Genomic DNA, 21,494 nt, shown 5'->3' with positions numbered 1-21,494 from the left:
TTTGTTTTGGAATCCTAAATTCATCTTTCAAGTTTGCCCATTTAATCCAGGAACACCCTGTATATTGACATTCGTCATTCAGTTTTCCCGGTAGGAAAACATGTTTTTCCGAATGTCATCGTTTAACCAGGTAAACCGACCATATTTCACGCCGCGTTTGCTTTTGCCTACTGTTTACGCGCGACCTTGTCGTTCCTCCAAACGTCGAACTCGGAAAAGTTATATACTTAATTTAATCGAGAACCACGAGACGCGAAACACGCTTACCACCCGGCTCTCTTTCTCTACGTTCTTGAACCTCCCGCGGTCGAGCATCTCCTCGACCGTGTACCTTTACTTTAATCGTCGTTCGTTTCTGTTGACACATTCTCTTCTGTATTTAGAATCCCTTTGGCGAGAATACACCACCGAGCAGCGATATTAAACATGCATGCGTGTGTACCGAAGAGCTGCAGAGATCGGCTCTGGACGAAGTTCGAATACAAAAAAAAAAAAAGAAAATGGAACGTCTGTCATAATTGAATAAAACGAGCTACGAAATTTCGTGTAGACTCGGCTCTACCCCATCGTCGTTCAGGGTCGATCTTTCTAGTTCCGTGCAGTATATATGTTTGTGTACAGCTTGGAAACCAGCACCACCGTTTCGTTCGTAGAGATTTACAACCACTGCACCGCAACACATCACACGATGCAAAAGCAGTGAGAAGCGAGATTGTTTGTCTTGGGAGACGAACGATCGCTCCTGCGTATCAGATTTTCTGTTCGAACGATTGCACAGCTTCTATTTCCAGCCCGTTGTAGCGTATGCCTCGAATATCTTTTGGATCGAAGCGGTCGCAACTAGTTTTAATAATCATTCGTGCCACTATACGATGCACGAAGCGATTACAAGATCAGGTTCATCGGTGTCCTACATCGGAAAACACGGATAATACTTTTGCGGGATGCGTAACTTACGCAAATCGTTCGAGGGCGAAAGTCACACGCAGTATTAAAATGATTTCAAACGCTCTATGTTGATCGTGCGCGGTTGGTGAGTGCAGTTTTTTTGCAAACCTACCGTCTTGCGAATAGAATTTGAATTCGACGATCCCGTTCGGCATCTCGTTGTACCAAGGTTAAGAAGTCGTAAATGCTTTTCGGGTGATGCTGCCGTGACCAATTTATTTCCGGAGGCCCGTGCGTCACTCCTCCCGTCCATTCGTGGCTTCGTTTGCCAAATAGAGATTTTCATCGCGAACGGTAGTCGCCAAAATAATGACAGCAACAGCCGTGAGTCTTGATCTATTTTTGTGAAAAAAAATTCGCGGATTTATCGACCAGCCGAACGTATCCCCGTCATCGCGAAATTATTCCTTTACGTGCTTCGAGCATTCTACATCTATCATCTACGTTCGTACTTTTTCATCTCTGGGAAGAGACGGTCGGTCGCGCAAAATCTAGGAATAGAGCCCTCGAAAGACAGGAAATGCTTGCTCGTGGGTGGACTAGACTGAGGTCGGTGCACCGTGTTCATCGGTCAGGAATCGCGTCGTGTTTATCATTATCGCTGTGAATGACTATCGTAACCAGGGTGGCTAAAATTATGCTCCATTCAATCGGCGACTTGGCGGGAACGAACGATTCTCGCGTAAAGATCGATAAATTCTTGTCGCCGAGTTTTGGTAGAAGTCCATGGCATTAAACCGTGGATGGAATTCGATCGATCGTGCTTCGATTCTACGTTTACCCGCGGCTAGAGAATAGCGATGGTCAAAAATAGCCTTCCGTAAAAATAGAAAGTAGTAAGTCCCGTTGTGTACAATGTGACTTGTACGTTTTGATTATTAATTCTCGGCAGATAGGACGAAGGATTGATCGTAGCGAGCCTCAACATCCTCGTACAGACGATCGAGGTGGCTTAACGACAGCGTATCTCGCTTTGTATACATTTTTATATTTTTCTTCGAAACTTCGTTACAATTTTTATCAAATCCATGATGCAATAAACATGTATCATCAATGATTAATATGCATGCGTTCCGACGCAAAAGTTAGTAACGACCTTCAGTCTTACCGTATCTACATATACCGAGTCCTGTATGCAGCGCAATCAAAACTTGGACGCTAATAATCGCATTCTATATACGGACGATACATTTGTAATAAGAAATTATCGGTTCGCATGAAATTAATTTGTTAGTAAGACATGGGGTTAATAAACGACTGCGCGATGCACGATAAACCGAGACACAGAGACGCGAACGAACCCGACGAACTCTCCTCCAGTTCTAAAAATGAAAAACGACGCCTTCGTCCTCAGGTTGTTTCCCATCAATCCGAGGACGCCCATCGGCGTGGAATCTTTAACCTTCGCGGCACAGTTTTTCGGCTCGTTGCCAAGATTCCGTCTTCGTTCCATTAGCCACAGGCTCGCTGTCTCACTGCTAAAATTGTTTCTCGGACGAGAAGCATGGCGCCAACCTGTAACGCGCTGCTCGATTCGGACAGAGTAAATAATACATTCCTTCGACTCGGGTTTTTTCCATACGTTGGACACAGTTTTAGGCGCGAAAATGTGCCTCGTCGTTGCCCACCGAAATTTACACTTATCGCGTGACTTTTCTTTTCCTATATTCCCCTCGTGTCTCTTTTCTATGTCAATCGAACACAGGGTTGGGACCGCTCTAGTATTTTCTTTTGTGTCGTATATCAGGTACTTTTGCGCAAGGAATTTCTACTCGCAGTTGTTTACCCCTCTAATTGGACCCTTTGAGTATTTTCCAGATTTTCGATAGTCATCCAAGGCAGGTTTAACGTTGTGGATATTTTCTAAGAGTAATCCAAGCTCCGATCGGAACTTTTATGCCTACCTTTTACGGTACCTAAATTTCATTGTCTCGGTCTGTTGGGTGTTACAAAGCAGGGACTGCTCCCCCGAAGGATTAATATGTGTCGGTCTAGGTCCTTGTTATGCTTATTACCATGGCGTACGTGACACAACTAGGTCGCGTAAACCGATGGAAAATTTGACCAAGGAAAATTATCTTTGCATGTTTCACCTCACGCCTGTAAAAATTCTCTCAGTGTTTATTTATCCGTCACGCAATCCAGACGTTCGAGATATGTACAGTCGGCAAATTGATCTCGGCAATCTGCATAATCTTGACGATTATTCGGTAAACAATCATAGTTGCATACACCGGGAAGGTACGGTTATTGAATTTATATAGCACAAGGGGCGTTATGAAAGAAACAGAAAACCTCGCAGCACTCGACGTCGTGTGACGTTTCAACTTCGTCGAACGTTCTTCGCTGAAGTTTCTTCAAACTTCAGGGACCGTGAACGGTGTGCATATTTCATGGCGGCCTTTAAACGACGAGAACAGAAAGCGCAACTGCGATAGGTCGATCTCACCCGAGCAGCTGGTTTTCGCGAAGCAAACGCTAGTTAAGAATTAATTTCGCGTCAGCCTACATTCCTCTAGCGCTTTGTAGCCGTTGTAATTGAGAGCTCGATTACGTTTATCGTCGCTGCACTTTTGGTTGCATTATTGGGCGAAAATATTTTCGTATCGCGTTTTCGCGACCAAGGGATTCTGACCAAAAGGAATTCCGTATAATTGCGTCAGCGTCGCCACAATATTATCGATGCAGGTACGCCTCTGCGTCACGAAACGTACATTTATTTAGATTAATCGTCGATCGTAATTGAATTAACGACAAAGATCGTGCATCGCGGAAGTTCGACATTGTCCGTTCGAGTTGATACAGGTGTGTCGATCCATGAAGAGTAATCGAGTAATTCGATAGTAAGAATTGTGTTTTCCCCGATGGAAAAAACAGTCGATTATTATTTTGTTAGATTTATCGCGTGTCACTTTGTTTGTTTTAACTATTGGTCGATCCTGTTCCACGTCGAACCAAGAATCCAGAAACTTCGTGCTGCGCGGTACTTTTAATACACCTACAGATAACAACGATAAGTTTTCAACGATATAGTACGCGCAGATTAACCCGTTAAGTACCAGGTCATTGCGTTCTAAAAACTGGTGTTCGTTCTCTGTGCGTTCATCCAAAAATGAAAGCGAGAAAAATGACAACTCGACGAAAAAGTATGTTTTTTTCAACGTTACAAAGTGTACTATAAATACGACAGTGGCACCTAAGAGTTGCTAATAATACTTGTGGCCACTTGTTCGACATGCAGTGCGAAGCAACGGACCTCAGTACTGTAAGCTTCCACAAATACATTTGTTTCAGTGTGAAATCGTGACGTCTAAGATAAAATCAATCGCGAGAAGATTGGGATGCATTGTATTCGAGTTACCGTATTTTTAAATTGATATAAAAATGTACAATGTTTGATTTAAAACATCCGCGTCTTAAAAATATATTCGATGCCGCGGTAAGCGGTATATTAAAATAGCTTAAAAATTAAGGTGCGTCTTATAGTCCGTAAAATACGGTACCTCTAAATTGGTAACGTTGGTAAAAAACATTTTTCTAAATATCTTTCGATCGGTTACAAGCTAATCGTGCAATCTCCTCTGTTTTAATGATCACGGATTGGGTCGGATGTGGCAAATACATTAATCGAGAATAATTATTCAACAAAAATCTTCTTATCTGCTTAATTATACGGAACTTATGTTATGGTTGCACCGAAAGCGGACGTGACCGTTTACACGTACCGTTGGTCACGTGCACGCGTTGCAGAACCATAAAAGCTTAGGCTCGCCATGGAGCATTGAATTTTCTGAAACACCATATGGGACCCTTCGGTTTTAGGTCAGATTTCACCGTTTCTTTGTCCTTTTTCTCTCCCCAGTTCTAGTACGTACGGGACAGAAAATTATACTATCGATCCTATCGAAGTTACCTAATGCTTATCGAACAAAAGCGATATTTTATTTATTCGCATAGGGGTCAATAGTCACCGGATAAAAATACAATCGGTGGACGTGACTTATGTCGGGCACAGATCCAAAACGGAGTCGTAACGCGACAAGAAAAAAAAAAAAAAGAAACAGTACTCGGTGTACGGCCGACAGGCCACGTGCTGCGCGATAGCAATGCGCTATGCACAAGCTCCGGCCGCACCACCCCCTCCCCGCCACGCCTTTCCCCTTGGAACGCTTATTAGATTCACCCCGAAAGCGTGAAGCTTCAGTGTTGCTTCAGTCCTCGTCGAAGTGAAGTGCATGTCCTACTCGCGGCGTGTCTCGCGATAAACACAAGAACTGTCAAAGCCACGACTAAACTAACAATCGTTAAATTCGTATCAATTGTTCTTCGTTGGTAAAAACGCTCGTACCTACCCGATAAATTTCATTAAAAACGCTCGATGTGATCGTAGCTCAAAATCGTCGAGGAAGAGCTCGTAAGATTTTATTGCCCGGCATCCAGGACGAAGACAGTAACGGCGTCGCACCGCGGAAAATTTACGTCGTGGAAGCTCCTCTCGTGCCAAGTGTTTTCGAACAGCACGGAGGGTAGCGAATTCGGCGAAACTTGGAACGATACATATTTTCAGCATCGGTGATATTCAACATTTTACGCCGGACACCGTTAGCTTCTAGAAAGTTTCTCGTGCGATCGAACGCGGTGCTAGCGAGGTCCTCGACCGACGTTAAAGCGCGAAACACGGGCATTATGTAAACTGCGTTTCGCGAGAGTAACTGTGATACAAAAAGAAAGACCGCCGGAGAAAGTGAACCAGTTTTTTTCGAGTCGAAGGCGAACCGTTCTAGTCAAAATGCCGAAGCCAAAGATTCCCAACCCCATCACAAAGCTCTCCAAGTTCCTGAAACAAAGGACGAAGGTAAATATGATTCTTGTAATAAACGTTGATGCGTAAATTGGACTCGTATCTGGTCCAGATTTTCCAAAATCGAACGTCGGTTCTTCGACTCCATTATTCCCGCGATTTTTCTTTCTTCGACTGTACGCTCGATTCCTCGGGAATATTGTTTCCCGATAAATCACGTACTCGAGACGGACTTTTACCACGCATACATAATTCAGTATCGAAAGAATAACACTGAATATGGAATGCGTATAAGAGCAGCGATGCTGGTAAACACGTTCGAATACGCCGACGAATCGTAACTGCTCGCATATGTGTGGAGATAACGTTAAATTTTCTCTGCTCGTCGAATAAATCGCGCGACGTAAGCCGATTTATGACACCGCATTTTTCGCGGCCGACTTGCTTTTTTCCAACTAGACGAACGCCGTTGTCGTTGCACCTAGATTATAAAAATTCGAGCCTTGCGATACATCCCTTTGGCCGAAGACCACCCCGATGCATCAGACTCGACATCTTATTCGAGCATTTTGTTTATCTCTGCGGGTTGCATAGAGGATTCATTGATAGCGAAACTATTCGTTGGAATACGTATTCAGCGTGTACGACGCGACGGTCAGAAAAATGCGGCACCTCGCTTGTTTACTTGCAACCGGTCCTTGGCCGCGCCTAGGTCCACCTTTCACAGAATCTGGCTGCGTTCGATACACGATCCGCTCGAACACGGCCAATCTCCCACCAAAGTTACGCAACGACGACACTTGACGGCATTAACTGCATAAACGGGATACGAGCGTTTCGTTTATGCGTGCTCCAATAATAAACGGGGAACAACGAGTCCGTGTCCTCTTAAACTAGCGCGCAATCGGGCTTCCTCCTGCGCGACAACGAGACCGAACGAAGGGTGGAACCCTCTAGAAGGGCAGAGTTCCGCCCTACCCCTGTAAAATTTACGCCGTGCGTTTGATACGCGTATCGAGTACTTGGTTCCCATCAAATACACTTGCATCGAGGTTAAGGAATCACCGAATCGAATAAAATGCGAATCGTGAAATTGCGCACAAGAAAGAGCAATATCGTTTGCGCCGTGCGTTTGATACGCGTATCGAGTACTTGGTTCCCATCAAATACACTTGCATCGAGGTTAAGGAATCACCGAATCGAATAAAATGCGAATCGTAAAATTGCGCGGCACAAGAAAGAGCAATATTGTTTGCGCCGTGCGTTTGATACGCGTATCGAGTACTCGATTCCCATCAAATACACTTGCATCGAGGTTAAGGAATCACCGAATCGAATAAAATGCGAATCGTGAAATTGCGCGGCACAAGAAAGAGCAATATTGTTTGCGCCGTGCGTTTGATACGCGTATCGAGTACTTGATTCTCATCAAACACTGAAGCGAAGAAAGTACCGAATCGAATAAAATGTAAATCGTGAAATTACAACAATTGTACAAGAAAAAGCAAACGTTTTCGGTCGGTTCGACTCGAGTCAGAAGACTTCGCTTGCCTTCGAATAAAAGCTACGCGTTTTCTTTCGTCTTGCAACATAGACAAACAGGGACACGCCCACGTTTCTACGCTTCTTCAAATATAAATTACCGGACGCTTCGCGCGTCGGCGTTACGGCGACGGATAAGAGCGTGTCGTGAAATTCTCGTCTCGACGCGCGTTTGGCACAAGCTCGAAACTTGGACGTGTTTCAATTCGCGCGAAGCTATATAGAAGCTCGGTTAAAATAAAGCGTGCGAGAGAATTCGCGATTATTTCGAATCATTCGTCGGCGCCCATGCATCGACTCCCGACGTTAAAAAAAACACGGATCATCGGGGAATATTCGATAAAGCAAGACGTTGAATTTTTGTTCCATCGTTAATTACCCAGGTGAGCTGTAGAAAAATCGCGGAGGAGCCTTTATAACCGATCAAGAAATTATGGAAATTGGGCTCGTTCTGGAACGACCGATAGACGCTTGAATCGGTAGCATTCGCGAGTGCTCGTATGTACCATGATGTTTGCCGTTTTCACCGAACAGAAACCGAAGAAACGCTTAGCTTTTATTTTTAACTAACCTGTGAGAAAGAGTCTCGCGGTAATTTTATGGTCAACGTGTGTTTATCATCGGGAATGTTTTAACTGCTGTTCTCGCGGAACAGATATTGTAGAATTTGTGTAATAAAAATTTCACGGAGGCAATTTTCTTCGCAACTTTATTACAGGCCAGCTGACCACACGGCGACGGTCGTGATGCAAATATTAGAGTAGCAGTGTAACGTGCACGTAATAATCTAAATATTACGTTTACGATGATGTAATAAGCCATCGAGTACGCTTTCGATCGCCAACGCCTATCGAAAACTTCAAATCGATCGCGAATATTCACAGAATTTCGACGAATTCGTTCGAGCACCTTTCGGTAACAAACTGTCAATAACAAACTCGTGGTCACCCTTCGCATTTCGATGCACGCTGTTTCCTGTTCTCCTTGAATCTTGAGCGCTCTTGGAGTCGGTTTTAGTTCCTTTTAAGGTTAGCAATGCGAATCCCGAACAACAGACTTTCTGTAAACAAATGACTCGCGAATCGACGGATAAATCAATGTTAAGAAAGAACAAAAAAAAACACGAAAAAATTGGAAATTTGGACATCGACGAGTTGTAGATACAGATATCACGCGAAACAACCGGCTATGTAATTAATTAATTTTACGAATTCGCGTAACTGAAAAATTGATACGATAATGGGTCTCGCGACGAAAGGTCGTACGGATCAAGATGATATCTGAGACGAGGTACGAAATGAACCGACACGCATCGTAAATTGCGTAATTCGGCGCTTACGAACCACCTACGAAATTCCACAGACTCGTTGCACCAATTCGAAGAGACGAACTGGTCAGTAGGTCTCTGCTATTTTGTAATTTGTAACCGTAATCGCGTAACGACGCGCGTTCACTTATCCGTTCCCGATCAAGGCGAATCGATGATTCTCTGTTTGCTTTGATTAACATTCTAATTAACGTACTGGCAACTATCGCGCGCGCGTCGCTGATCTGTTATCGTTTTTCCTTTGCGGTAGCTGATAAATAATGGCTCGCTTAATAACTCTTCGTCGAGTGCGATGCGTTGAAAAAATAATGTTCACTCGATAATATTTGCAGAACGTCTTTATTAAGCATATTAGGAGAAAGCGAACGTGTCGCAACATTCGGTCTGTCTAATTGCGCAAAGGCGAGCCATAGTCGAAGGCTGCTGTAAACTTCGAGCATTCTATACGGATAGGATAGAGTTGTTCGTTCATTATTATATCGGTCTCTTGTTCCCGATTCTCGTGAATTGTTCTTTCGGCAAACGTTGTAATTACCTCTCACAATCAGTGTGTATAATTCATCGACTAACGAGTAAATTTTCCATACATTACATAAACATTTTCGACCGTGCACTCATCTTCGAATATAAAAAAATATCCATAATTCATCTATAATTGCATACAAGTCGTAAGAAATACGGCCAGTACATGGTCGAAAACGTAATTTACTCGGTCGATGAATATTTATGCGATACTCGAAGGATTCAATAATTTCAATGTTTATTAAAAATATAAATCAGCAAAATTACTTTTAATTTTCTTCAATTATTTTCCTCGCTCGAACTCGTCTCTAATGCACTCGCCTCTAACGCAACCGATTACGTTGATTAAAGAAACATATGTTCTCCCGATTCTTCGACATTCATTTTTCATCTCCAGAGATCGCCAGAGACTTCCCTCGACTGGTACGGTCGATATTCGTATTGTAATCGAACGCAGTCGTACTCGAGTCCGAGCGTCGTAGATTGTCGCGGAATCAACGCCGAGCATAATCGCGCCATTAAATCGGCGGTAATAGTTGTTACACGCAAGTTTACGAGGACGTATTCGGAAATGCAAGCCGTTAGTAATAAAAGAAAAACATTTTTCCGCGAGAATGCTCTCGCGTTGGACATCCGTGTTTATAATCATCGATCGTCGACGCTGTGAACAGTCTTCTTTAAACGATACCAGTTAATAATTCTTTCTTAAATGACAGAGGAAATACGGTATCGGCGTTAGTGGGTGGAAAACGCTTCGGACGGAACGAGTTCTTGCCGAAACGCTCCAAAATCGAATCCGTTCCGCGTTTCTTGTTTCGGTTTCGATGGTCAATCGAGTCCGCCTGAACGCAATTATTGTCTCTGTAGTGGTTTCCGCGGAATTGTAAATTAAGGACGAGAGTTTACGAGCACAAGAGCCGATTAAGAACCAGAAACGAGCCTTCGAAAGCAGCTTCCCGCGACTTATTACCGTCTCATCATTGTCGACGAAGTCGTATCGAAGGTCGGTGGGGAATAATCATGCGAGGTCGCGGTGCTCGAGTCCCTCGAGGTACACCCAGTGGAATTCGCTTGTACTTGACATTAAGCTGTAGAGAGAGAGGGAGGGAGGGGAGGGTGGAAACTGGACGAAAGGTTTTTTACGAACTTGTCGATGGTCGTTTCGAAGAGATCGGTTCGAGTGTCTCCTTCGACTCTCAGTGCTGAGCGATTCACCGAGTCAGTCGGACTCGCTGAAAGAATCAACCGCGGTGTATCGACTCAGGGAACGACGAAGATCGTCGCTTTCGAGTAATTACAAACGGTTCACGGGTCGCGTCAGTGGGAGGAATTCTGTGTAGACGGGTGGAAGTTCGACAAAGTCCAAACGCGGAGAACGCTATCGAAGCCACCATGATCGCCAATTCCTGTCCAACTCTTAATTACGTCTTCCAGCACTCGTCCAGAATGCTGTCGGTGAGGCAACGAAATTCCTAAAATAAGGTCTTAACGTTCAATCGTAACTACGTTAGGTAACTGCTTTGCACGTTTGACACGTATAACATCGGTCTGATCGAGTTTGCATTCGCGTAAACACGTGACTTTAAGTATATTTTTCCAGCGTGCATCTCGATTGCCACCACGACCTCGAATATCGTATGTTCGGTCGAGCGAATGCGCTGAACGCAGAGAAATCTTGTTTTGTCATTGATAGGTTCACGCGAGCCACGATAAACGCTAAGAGGATCAGCCGGGAAATCTGAATTTCAAATTAAGATAGCATGTACACGGCGATCGGTCGATGAAAAACAATTTGCTCGCACTTCGCGAGAAGATCGCATTCTGAAACGAATCCTCTTCCGATGTACCTTTGACGGACCGATGTCAAAAACTGTGCGATCGTGTCGCGGCCAAATTTTTCTTGGTAAATGTCGAGATAGAGCGTGGCGAGGGTCACGGGTCAAGGAAGCTCTCGCGATAAGAGACGATGCGTGGACGATCGAGGACACGTGCGTCGATAGTTGTTGTTCGGTCGAATTGTTGCAAAAACACATCGGGAGAGCGCGAGTTCGTTCCCCTCGGTCGTACTTTTTTCTTGATACAAGGTAAACACGTATGTAGATTGCAGATTTATTTCACAAAAATTGGATAAAATTCCCCCTTTATTAGACTGTTGGGGTGTTATCGTCGCGGCTCGAGGAACGTGTTTTCGTCGAAATGGATCTACTGCGCGGTCACGTGGTTTTGTTTATGTTCGTTTACTCGATTCGTCCTTGGAGACGCCGCTGACACCTCGATCTTCTAATCGAGTAAAATCGTTGCGATTTTAATTGGCACGGCCTCGCTTCAATTGACGAATACCCGCGGAAAACCAGAGTAAACACGTTTTGTTTGTAAATATGGACCGAAAAGAGCGCGGTTATCTTTCCTGGTGAAAGGGGGATCTCGCGAGTATAATCAACCGTGACCCGTTTGATGAACCGCGATTGTCCGCATTGAAATTAATGCTTTACCGACCGCGTACGAGAAAAATAAACACTCGTGTACTCGTTCGAACCGAGCCTTGTTTATTTTTTTCCGCTTCCAATCAATTATCGAATTTCTCTCCAATTATCGACATAAATTTTCATTAACGAATCAGGCTATCCAGCAAAAGGATAACAATCTTATCTTTCATTATCGATGCTGTTATTGCGGACTACTCAACAATTATTCAGCGTACCATCTCCTCCCGTTTTATTGTATTTGCACATGGCATACGCGGTTGCGTCATTTCTGCTGTTAATAATTTTACACGACGGTGTTTGTTCGTACGATAAAAGCAAATGAGATCACCGCGCGCGAATGAATAATTAACCATACCGGTAACGCAAAACGTCTTAACGATGTCGTTATACTACTGCCGAAGGATACGGTACATTTAATCGATTCACTCTCCGCGACCGTTCGCTTCGCAGCAACGGAGATATTAATAAACGCGTAATCCTTGAATTGCATCTAGGATTTCGTTCATCCTTCTACGGAATTTATTTCTCGATACGTGGAAGTTGCGTTATAATCTTTCGATTCAGAACCACGTGAAGCTTTTTAGACTATGAACCGTCCAGGCTCCAAAAGCCATACGTCATTGGCTTCCATTAAAGTGCGAGGATTCCACAGGGTTGTTGTAGGAAAATCCCACTGCTTCGAAAAGTTCGCGCGTGGAATCGTCCGGCATTCGCTAATGAGTTATGTAGTTTTCGTAATATTAATGGATGAGATGCAAAGCCGTAATGAAGCAACAGGATGATTCGTGGCTCGTAATCCCGCGGGAGACAGCGTGGAATTGTTATGTCGTTCAGGGCAGGTGCGCGAACGTGATTCACCACGTGCGCATTTGCATCAATGCATAACAACGCCTCACGTGAGCGCAACCTATCGCTTAATCCGAGTAGAGAACAGGGTTCGTCGAAAACTTTCCGCCAACTCGCGTAAACTTTCCACTAACTACGGCAAACTTTCTCCGACGAACTGTGACAGAACCTCTCGTATTGTTCTGAAATTGGAACCACGGATTATCGATACGCTAGGCACGGTTGTATCGAGTTTCCGTTAGAAACGATGAAACTCGAACTGACCCGATAAACAACCTAAATAATTAATCGGAAACATTGATACACGGGGTACGCATTCTTCTCTGTTTATATATATATTATTCGTGGTACACGAAGCTTTCGAACAATTGCGAAACAATGTCAACAATTACAACACGACACTTGAATGCATACAGTAGTCTGTGTTGGCTGTGTTAGATTTAGATTTAGGTTTAGAAACCAATGAAATCCCTATAGTTGCAACCAGTACTGTCTTTGGTATATAGAACATAACATACACGATTGAATAAGATCACCGAGTATCTCATCGAAAGATACTTTGGAAGAATCCTAGTGCAATGGGACTCCCTGCTGAGAAAACAATGTTTAACGTTAAATCGATTTTATTGATCGCAAAGGTTTCGTTGTTATTAGTGGTTCGAGAGATTGATGAACTCGGTGATCGATCTTGAGTAGACTCTATCCGGAATATGTTCCCTAGCACTGCTCCATTTGGACCGCCTTGATAATTTGTTCCTTCGTTCGCAGGTACTGTCTATGAGCGAGGAGCTCAGGCGAGCTTTATACGCCAACAGTGCCGTCTCCTTGGACAACGACGTGATCGTTCCAGACTTGGTTGGCACTACAGAAATCCTCAGCGACGAGCACAGAGAACAGCTGTGCCGGCACTTACCCGCTAGGGCGGAGGGCTACCTATGGACCCTGGTCTTCAGCACCAGTCAGCACGGATTCAGTCTCAACAGCATGTACAGGAAGATGGCCAAAATAGAGAGTCCTATTCTCCTGGTCATCGAGGACACCGAAGGCAACGTTAGTATCATATCGTCTCGTTTACTCTAGAGACTACGCATTGACCAGGACAGTCCCTGATCCATATATCAATTGGAACTGATTTGGAAAGCCTATAGATTCACCTGGGAGTAATAGGATCAACGAACACGTTAACAAGTTTACCGTTCCCTGACCTACATGAGCGTCGTCTAGACACTCTAGACAGTTCTTACTCGGGAGTCCTTGATTCGTATCCGAATTAGGACAGCTACGAGTGTCCTCGACCCATACTTTGATCGGTATAGCTTTGACTTAGGAGACTCGACAGCAAACACGTTGGTTGCGACCGAATAGAGTAGGATCGTTATTGCATCGGTTCGGTTCTTCCATTTCGAAGCTATTCATCTTCAGAATTGGCTACCCAACCCATCATCCTTTCTATCCGTTGAATGTACCGCTGATTCCACTTTTGCGAGAGCGTCGAGGTGAAGGATGTTCTTTGTTTTCGAATTTCGAGTTCGCGCACCCTCGACGCGACACAACGTGCAGGAATCGTTACTGTTTCTCTAGCGACAAAGGCTACCGATATAATAGCGTGGAGTGTGTGACGCGGCGCTTTGAAAATTACCACCAATTCTGCATTTGAACATTTGTAGTTACACGCGAAAGAGAATTCACCGTTCGAAACTCGGAGATATTGTCGTCTATTTGATCTGGTAGATGAGAGAAACGCACGGTCATGCGATAGAATCGTGCTTTGTTCGTTGTAGACGAACGCTTCAAGCACAAACGTCACTCGATTAATTGATCGTACGTTGTTAGTCAATTGGTTTATTTTCCGTGGTTACAGGTGTTCGGAGCATTGACATCCTGCGCTTTGCACGTTAGCGACCACTTTTACGGAACCGGAGAGTCCCTCCTCTTCAGGTTTACGCCCAGGTTCCAAGCCTTCAACTGGACCGGCGATAACTTGTACTTCATCAAAGGCAACAATGAGAGTCTTGCCATAGGCGCTGGAGAGTGAGTACCGTTCTTGTACAAACAGCTCGTGTACCCGCGTTGTCGTTAATGGAGTACGTGTCTTTTTCCAGTGGCAAATTTGGACTATGGTTGGACGGTGATCTGTACCAAGGCAGAACGCAATCTTGCAGCACGTACGGAAACGAGCCGCTGGCACCGCGCGAGGATTTCGTAGTGAAAACACTGGAATGTTGGGCGTTTATATAGGATACGGCCTCCTCGTACACGTTGTCCAGGACTACTCCCTCGCCGCAGCCTAATTTGACCTGAACTCGATAGTCCCGTGAAGGTTTATCGTACCCAGGAGAGATCACAGGAAGACTACAATTTCTAAGAGACATTACCAGAGGAGATTAATTCGATTAACGAGTTTACCTACCTACCGGCTGACTCGATCCACTACTGATACATTCTAACGGACCGAGGAACAGGGAACTGTCAGTGTATAGAGACGAATGGAAGAGTTGTGATTCTGTTCGATAAACGAATCCCCGAAAAGGAAGGGGAACGCTTGAAGATGAAGAAAACAATGGCGACGATGTGATGTTGCAACGTCAAGCCAGAACCTTGACCCACGGACTATTATATAATTATCGATTATCGTTTAGCTGTCCTATTTGTTTTTCTATTTTAAGTTGGCGTATTTATTTTATTTTTTTATATATATATATACACACACACACACACACACACGCATATAAACGCGTTTCCGTTGAATGAGTCGTTAGAAATTTGATTTAAAGATTGCGTGTCGTTTCAAGATTATTAAAAGGATCGACGACGACGATCGTGTATAAAGTGTATTCGTTGGGCCCGAAGGTCGTCGTTTCGAACTAGTCGCGTGAATCACGATCGTCGACGATCGGTGTGATCGCAAACAAAACTGAGAGAATGTGTAAGCGTGAATGGATCGGACGAGCTTGATAGAACGACGATGAAAGAGAGATGTGATAAGTATGCGGTAATTAGGAAATTATGTTCAGAATCGGGATGATGATGATGATGATAACTACGAAGATGATAGAAAAATAAAACACGACACCATGAGAAATGTTTAAGCTAACCGTTTGTTGATGTGTAGATAATTGTAGATAGTCAATGTAAATATATGTATTACCAATCGTGTTAACGGTACAGTTAACTTTACAGGAGCAGCATATTTCGAAGAAAAAAACATAAAACGTTGCTAAAATACCACCTGTGTAGCTCGTCTCACGTATATCCTAAAAGGACACACGCCGGCTACATGTACACTGTGTACACAATTATACAGATACAAGCAAAACACTGAATGATACTCTGGAAGCGTGATCGCAGAGCCTGATGTAAACGATCCAAGATCTGAGAACAAGTAAGCTTTAGACAAAAAATAGAGTTCGTACTGATCTTTTACGCTGTTACGTGAACAAAGAGCAGACCGTGTAAGAATTTGCGATTAAACTGTCAGCGGTGGCTGATATTCTTTGATAAACGGTAACAAACGTGCTTCTCGAGTCTCGAGTGACCACAACGAACACACACGCCTGTGCCTCGCTTCGCTCTCTTTCTCTCCCTACGCTAGAACACGGTACAATCCCAGCTGTAGAAGTTTTATGTGTAATCAGAGCCGAGTGAAAGCATAGCCACTTCTCTTTTTTTGTAGATGAATGAACCCTCTATGGGATTTGTGCTCGATGTATTCTTATATTTTGTTTCAGTATTAATTAATTGATGGACGGATAAATAAGGAAGAAATAATTTCTCGCGTAATGAGAAAAAGCAATTCCTTTCTGTTTTCTATATCGTGCAATGATACATTTCACTCGGTTCTGACTACCGCGATAAAACGACTAATTCACACACGACCACGAGACTGTTCACGAGCTTATAGTCTCTATATTGTATTAGGATCAATTGATTGTGTCACCCACCGTTTCTACCGCTTTGTAAACACAGATTTCCGTTGTTGAAGGTAAAGGGAGTAGCCTAGCGTCGAGGGATTGTACACTTGTTTAGTAGAACGATCGCTACCTAGGAAAAGAAGTTTTGATAATCGATTTTATAAATTGATTTTTCCCTTGAGAACGATTTTCTAATGGCTCCACAACGAGATGTTACGTCGAGAAGAAAAAAAAAAACGAAAGATGAACGCCCTTTTATACCGTAGCAAATATACCGTTGACATTCCTTCCATTTTACTAGGAACAGTTTCTAACTTGTGTCGTTTCTACGATTTTCGATCTTCGGTATTTCTAGAGCTGCTTTTTTTTAAAAATTTGTGACGTTAATCAAAAATTTGTGCGTTCACGAAATTGATATTAACTGGGGTAACGTTTGAAAAAAAAAGCAGCGCAATACGGGCGGCGACGGTTTGAAGAATTACTAAGACTGTGAAATCGACCGAGAGAATCGTAGATTTTAACGAGACAAGTGTATCCGGTGCACTGGTTACGAAACGCACTCACAAAAAATAAAAATACAAAAAAGAAACATTGTCGGATAGTAGCAAAATTCCATGGAGCACGGTTTCAAACAGAAAAAGAAAAAGAGTGAAGGAAAGCACAAAATGTATTTAAACGTAGCTTACTACCGGCTTGTTTAGATTAGTTTCGAGTACGTTCATACACCGAATGCGGCGCGTATCGATCGTAGCGTTGTCTCTGGCTTTAAATTAGGCGTTTAGGCGTACTCTTGTGATACTAACGCGGTAAAGAAACTTCTAACAAACGTATCGAGTCGCTTCTAACACGTGTCACTCGGTAACGGTGCTTATCCTTTCGCGGTAGAACGGTTCAACACAAACTGAGTCGTGGAATCTCGATTGAAAAAGACAAGACAATACAAATTCGAATAAAAAAGGGATAGAAAAGCGAAGTGCTTGACCGTGGCGATTTTATTTTCTTTTCCGTTTTTGAGAAAAGGATTCGCAATCCTCGCCTTCGTGCTGATGATCACGGTATAAATGTATATTATAACGAAATAAAAAAAAAATTATGTGTGTCTGATAAAACACTTTTTCGTTTGGTTTTTTGTTTTTGTTTATGTTCTCTTTTTTGTTTACCGCGATTATCTTCCAAAGTTTTAGAAATGCGATCTCTTTACGTCTTTGAGCGCTGTATCACGAATTCTACGAACTCGTTGTCGATGGAAATATCGAGAGAGGTTTTCTTTTAACTGTAAATATCGTGACAAAGTATAGTGTCGTCGTACTCTCGTCAACTGGCTGGAACGGTTCTTTTTCTTCTTCTGAATGAAGCGTATTCCATACCAAAACGTAGGAACATTTCCAGCACACTAGGTGTCATCTAATCTAAAATATATGCAACTGCCTCCACAAAGAAATTGTAGACGTATATTAAGCGTGTCATACGAAATCGGTAAGAGATTTTAATCGTAACTAACGACGATACATTTTCCTGTACGATCAATTGCGACATATTATGCGCGAGCTCGAACGCTGCACGTTACCTGACGATCTTCGACGCTCCGATTTGCAATGGCAAGACCGTTGTACGAATGAATTTGTCTTGCCAAGCGTTTCGCGAGACGCTGCAAAGGTTTTGAGCAGCCAAGGTCGATGACACTTTCCAATGTACGTATCGAACTATGCGAAGATGATTCTCCAAACTGTTGAAGGACGGTAACCTTTGCTGTCAGACTTCCTTATCGGTTAATCGGAGCAATATTTTTGTTTCACGTTATTTCGTCTAACCATATCTTTCCGATAACATATCTAATCCTCGAGCATTTAAAGTCATTAAAAACTAGAAATTTCTGTTCTCCGGTATCAGTTCGTATAGATCAAGTGTATTTTGTTGTAAATACACAATACAGATACTACAGTGGTATCGATGAACTGACAGTCAAGGGTTTCGAATCGTCGATGACCCATTTCTAACAGAGAATCAATTGCTCCTCGATTGTGAAAAAGGAAAATTGTAGTACGCTCATCTATCTTGGACAAGTTGGAATTAGTTATCCGTTAAACATAGAAACAATCAATATAAGCGTATAGCTTTCAGCGTTCGTGTACGAAATGTAGTAGGAGTTAGAGGAAGTAAGAATCTCTGCTAAAAGCAAAGTGTAAGCTCACACGAAAAAAAATTAATGTAATCGCAAAGTATATGTATATTCATAGTTAATTAGTGGACGTTAACGTACTAACACAAAAAAATGAAAAAAAAAAACAATGAACGTAAAATAACGACGAAGACAAAGAAACAAATTACACGTCGAGGCGAAGACCTTTGGTATACACATTGTCAATTAGATTCAGACTGATCGCAGGGATTGAACACGCATAAAGAAAAACTCGATGTTCTTCAGTGTTTAGCTAGATATTGTTGTCGTCGTTGTTAATAATCACGAGTTAATAAGACACGATTATATGTCTCGATATGACATAGCGCGGAAAAAAGGAATCTGTCAAAGTGTTCGAACGCAAAAGAGACAAGAGAATCGGTGTGTTAGATAATTGGAAGAATTGAAGATTCGCGTTATGTCGTTCAATTATAGTCTGTTGTACACATATAGACAGCTACTCGTACCAAGAACAAAATTCCTTAGAAATGTAGAGAAGAGTCGTTCTCGCCGTTTCTAATTTTTTTTAAAATATTTGCTTCTCACTTTCGATTTACTTGATTAACCGTAACCGATAATTCTAGGGCCTGCATGGGAGCGTCAATTACAATTTCTTTCAAAATTTTATAAAATTATATTTTTAATTTTAACATTTTATTTGTTATTCCGCGTGCTCTATTGTTCGTGTTGCGCTATTTAATGTAAAATATCGCGCACGGCTCATTTAGGATTCTTTTAATTGAAGAGAACGAACCAATCACACGTAGATCTATCGCCGTGTTCCACTTGCAAACACGAAATACGTACAAGACTCGAATCTTTCCTGCGTAATCCGCGAAACGATATTCTAAACACATTTTTTACACTATCGGCATCGTTTCGACCGAGGCACGATCAACTCATCCTCGCGTTTTCTCCAGAGGAAATCGTTTCTTTTCAATCTTGAACACTTCACGCTCGTCGAGCGATCTTTTACGTTCAACACAGATTCATTCCCACCACGTTGCATCGATATACGATCACGTATCAGCCAATGAAATCAATCGTTACCATCGATCGCGAAACCTGTTCTCCGATCACCGAATTTTTACATCGCTAGGCCCGAACCATGGTCGTTAGAGTAATTGTAACGAATCGCGGTTTGAATATCAGAAACGAAAATGTAAAAAGAAAAGACGACAAATCGAATTCATCTAACTCACTCGTTCCATTTTTTTCGAGGGGAAAAGCGACGTTGTCGAAAGATAAACATATCCACCGTGTTGGCGTAATCTGAACATTCTAGTTTCGCGGCCTGTCGTGAGAAATCATCGGGGGGAGGGGGCCCGCATCTAGAACAAACGGAAATGACAGGGAATTAAAAGAAGGGGTCCGGAGCGGTGAGGGGAAGGACAAGGACCCCTCGATAACACATACACACACAACTCTCTGGACCAATGAATTTTACACTACTAATTGTACTGTCGCCTAAATCGCCACTATGCGTGGAAGTAATTCTCTCCCCGTCTCTGGATCCTGAAAGATTAGGGCGCATCAGCTACCAATCGACTAATCATTGTTCCCGCGTTCACGAGCAACAAAAGTAACCCACAAAAACAACAACACGCTGTGTGTCTATCGTAATCGTATATTAGCCAACTGTATACCGTGTATGTTGAATTAATCGTACGACGAGCCACTAAAGGTACGAAGGGAGCACGTTCGCGTCGATCTCTTTCTTCATAATCGAATATCGTCTCTGATCCAAGTATACGTTTAAAATAAGATTTAAAGTTGCTTCGTTCAAGACAAAGTTAACTTGTAACAATTGATTTGCCAAGGAGATTTTATTTCCCGTAGTATCGTCGTTGTTTCTCAGTGAAGAATTGTCACAGATAAAGAATAATGTATATTTTTGCAAATCGTTGTTGCTCGTTTCGTCGACTATCGCGAGATCGTGCTCGCGAACGTGTCCCTTTTTGAACAAAGTCGCGTGTAAAATGATAAAAGGGAGATACGAGTTGTTTCGCTCCAAATAGGGGCGAGGATGTGTGTGCACGTATGCATGTATATAACGCATATATATATTCAATACACACAGTGCAGGCGGTATGTATGTGTGTATATACCACACACGTGTACATTGCGTATACATATTATACATAATTTAGCGTCGCAACGTGCATACACAGCAGAGACCCGTAGGCGCGAAGGAGGCCACTATATATATATACATAAAAAATATACATATACATATTATAAATATATACATACGAAATTGTAATGTTGTAAAGCTGCGAGTAAAGAAGTGTTACGACTGCTAACGGCGGCACAGAGTTACTAAATGAAAAAAAGAACACCCGATAGGGATGTAGGAGAAAGAAAGGGATTTATTTTTTTGCCAAGAAATGAACGTTTCGCGGTGGGAAGAGAACGGATATATCGGTAAACCAATGGAGTATTTTGCGTATGTCGTACAGAGGTGCGAGTACTCTGCTGCATGTTCCGTGCGTACGTTATAACGACGTCATAGTCAATCTGTTCCGTTTAAGCAAACACCGCGGATCACTTTGGATGCGTGTGCGCGTACGTACGCCTGAGAATTGTGATACGTGTGCCGCGCGCACACGCATATACGTATACAAAGAAGAATATACAAAAGATATTCAATAAAACGCCAATATTGTGAAGTACATCTACTGTATATCATTCTCCTCTACTCCCCTTTCGTGTTCTTTCTTCTATGTAGTACTAATTAAATTTTCTAAAACAGCGACATCATATACAGCTTCGTGGAAATTCTCCTTCATTTCCTGACAAACTTCCTATTAACTTCCTCTCATTTCTGTGACATGTCCCATTAATTTCCCATTACTTCCTGCCACATTTCCCTTCAATTTCCATCAATTTCATGGTACATTTCCCTACAATTTCCCTTCGTTTCCTGCCACAT

The 21,494-nt window shown here is 42.8% G+C and overlaps 1 protein-coding gene across 16 annotated transcripts in view; it reads left to right on the top strand.

Annotated features, from left to right (window-relative positions):
* Positions 1 to 21,234, top strand: part of LOC128879321 (TLD domain-containing protein 2) — a 126,593-nt gene extending 105,359 nt beyond the window's left edge. For 15 of the 16 annotated variants that reach the window (XM_054128361.1, XM_054128355.1, XM_054128358.1 and 12 more), the window contains 3 exons: positions 13,241 to 13,522; positions 14,334 to 14,503; positions 14,575 to 21,234. In XM_054128361.1, coding sequence (XP_053984336.1) covers positions 13,241 to 13,522; positions 14,334 to 14,503; positions 14,575 to 14,710 — 588 coding nt within the window. In that variant the 3' untranslated portion in view covers positions 14,711 to 21,234. Of the gene's footprint in view, positions 1 to 4,684; positions 5,804 to 13,240; positions 13,523 to 14,333; positions 14,504 to 14,574 lie in introns of those variants that run through there. The other variant, XM_054128363.1, reaches the window with a different exon arrangement.
* Positions 21,235 to 21,494: the final 260 nt, after the last annotated feature.

The sequence above is a fragment of the Hylaeus volcanicus genome, chromosome 7 (genome assembly GCF_026283585.1).
Source record: "Hylaeus volcanicus isolate JK05 chromosome 7, UHH_iyHylVolc1.0_haploid, whole genome shotgun sequence".
NCBI lineage: Eukaryota > Metazoa > Arthropoda > Insecta > Hymenoptera > Colletidae > Hylaeus > Hylaeus volcanicus.
This window is presented reverse-complemented; position numbering and strand designations above follow the sequence as displayed.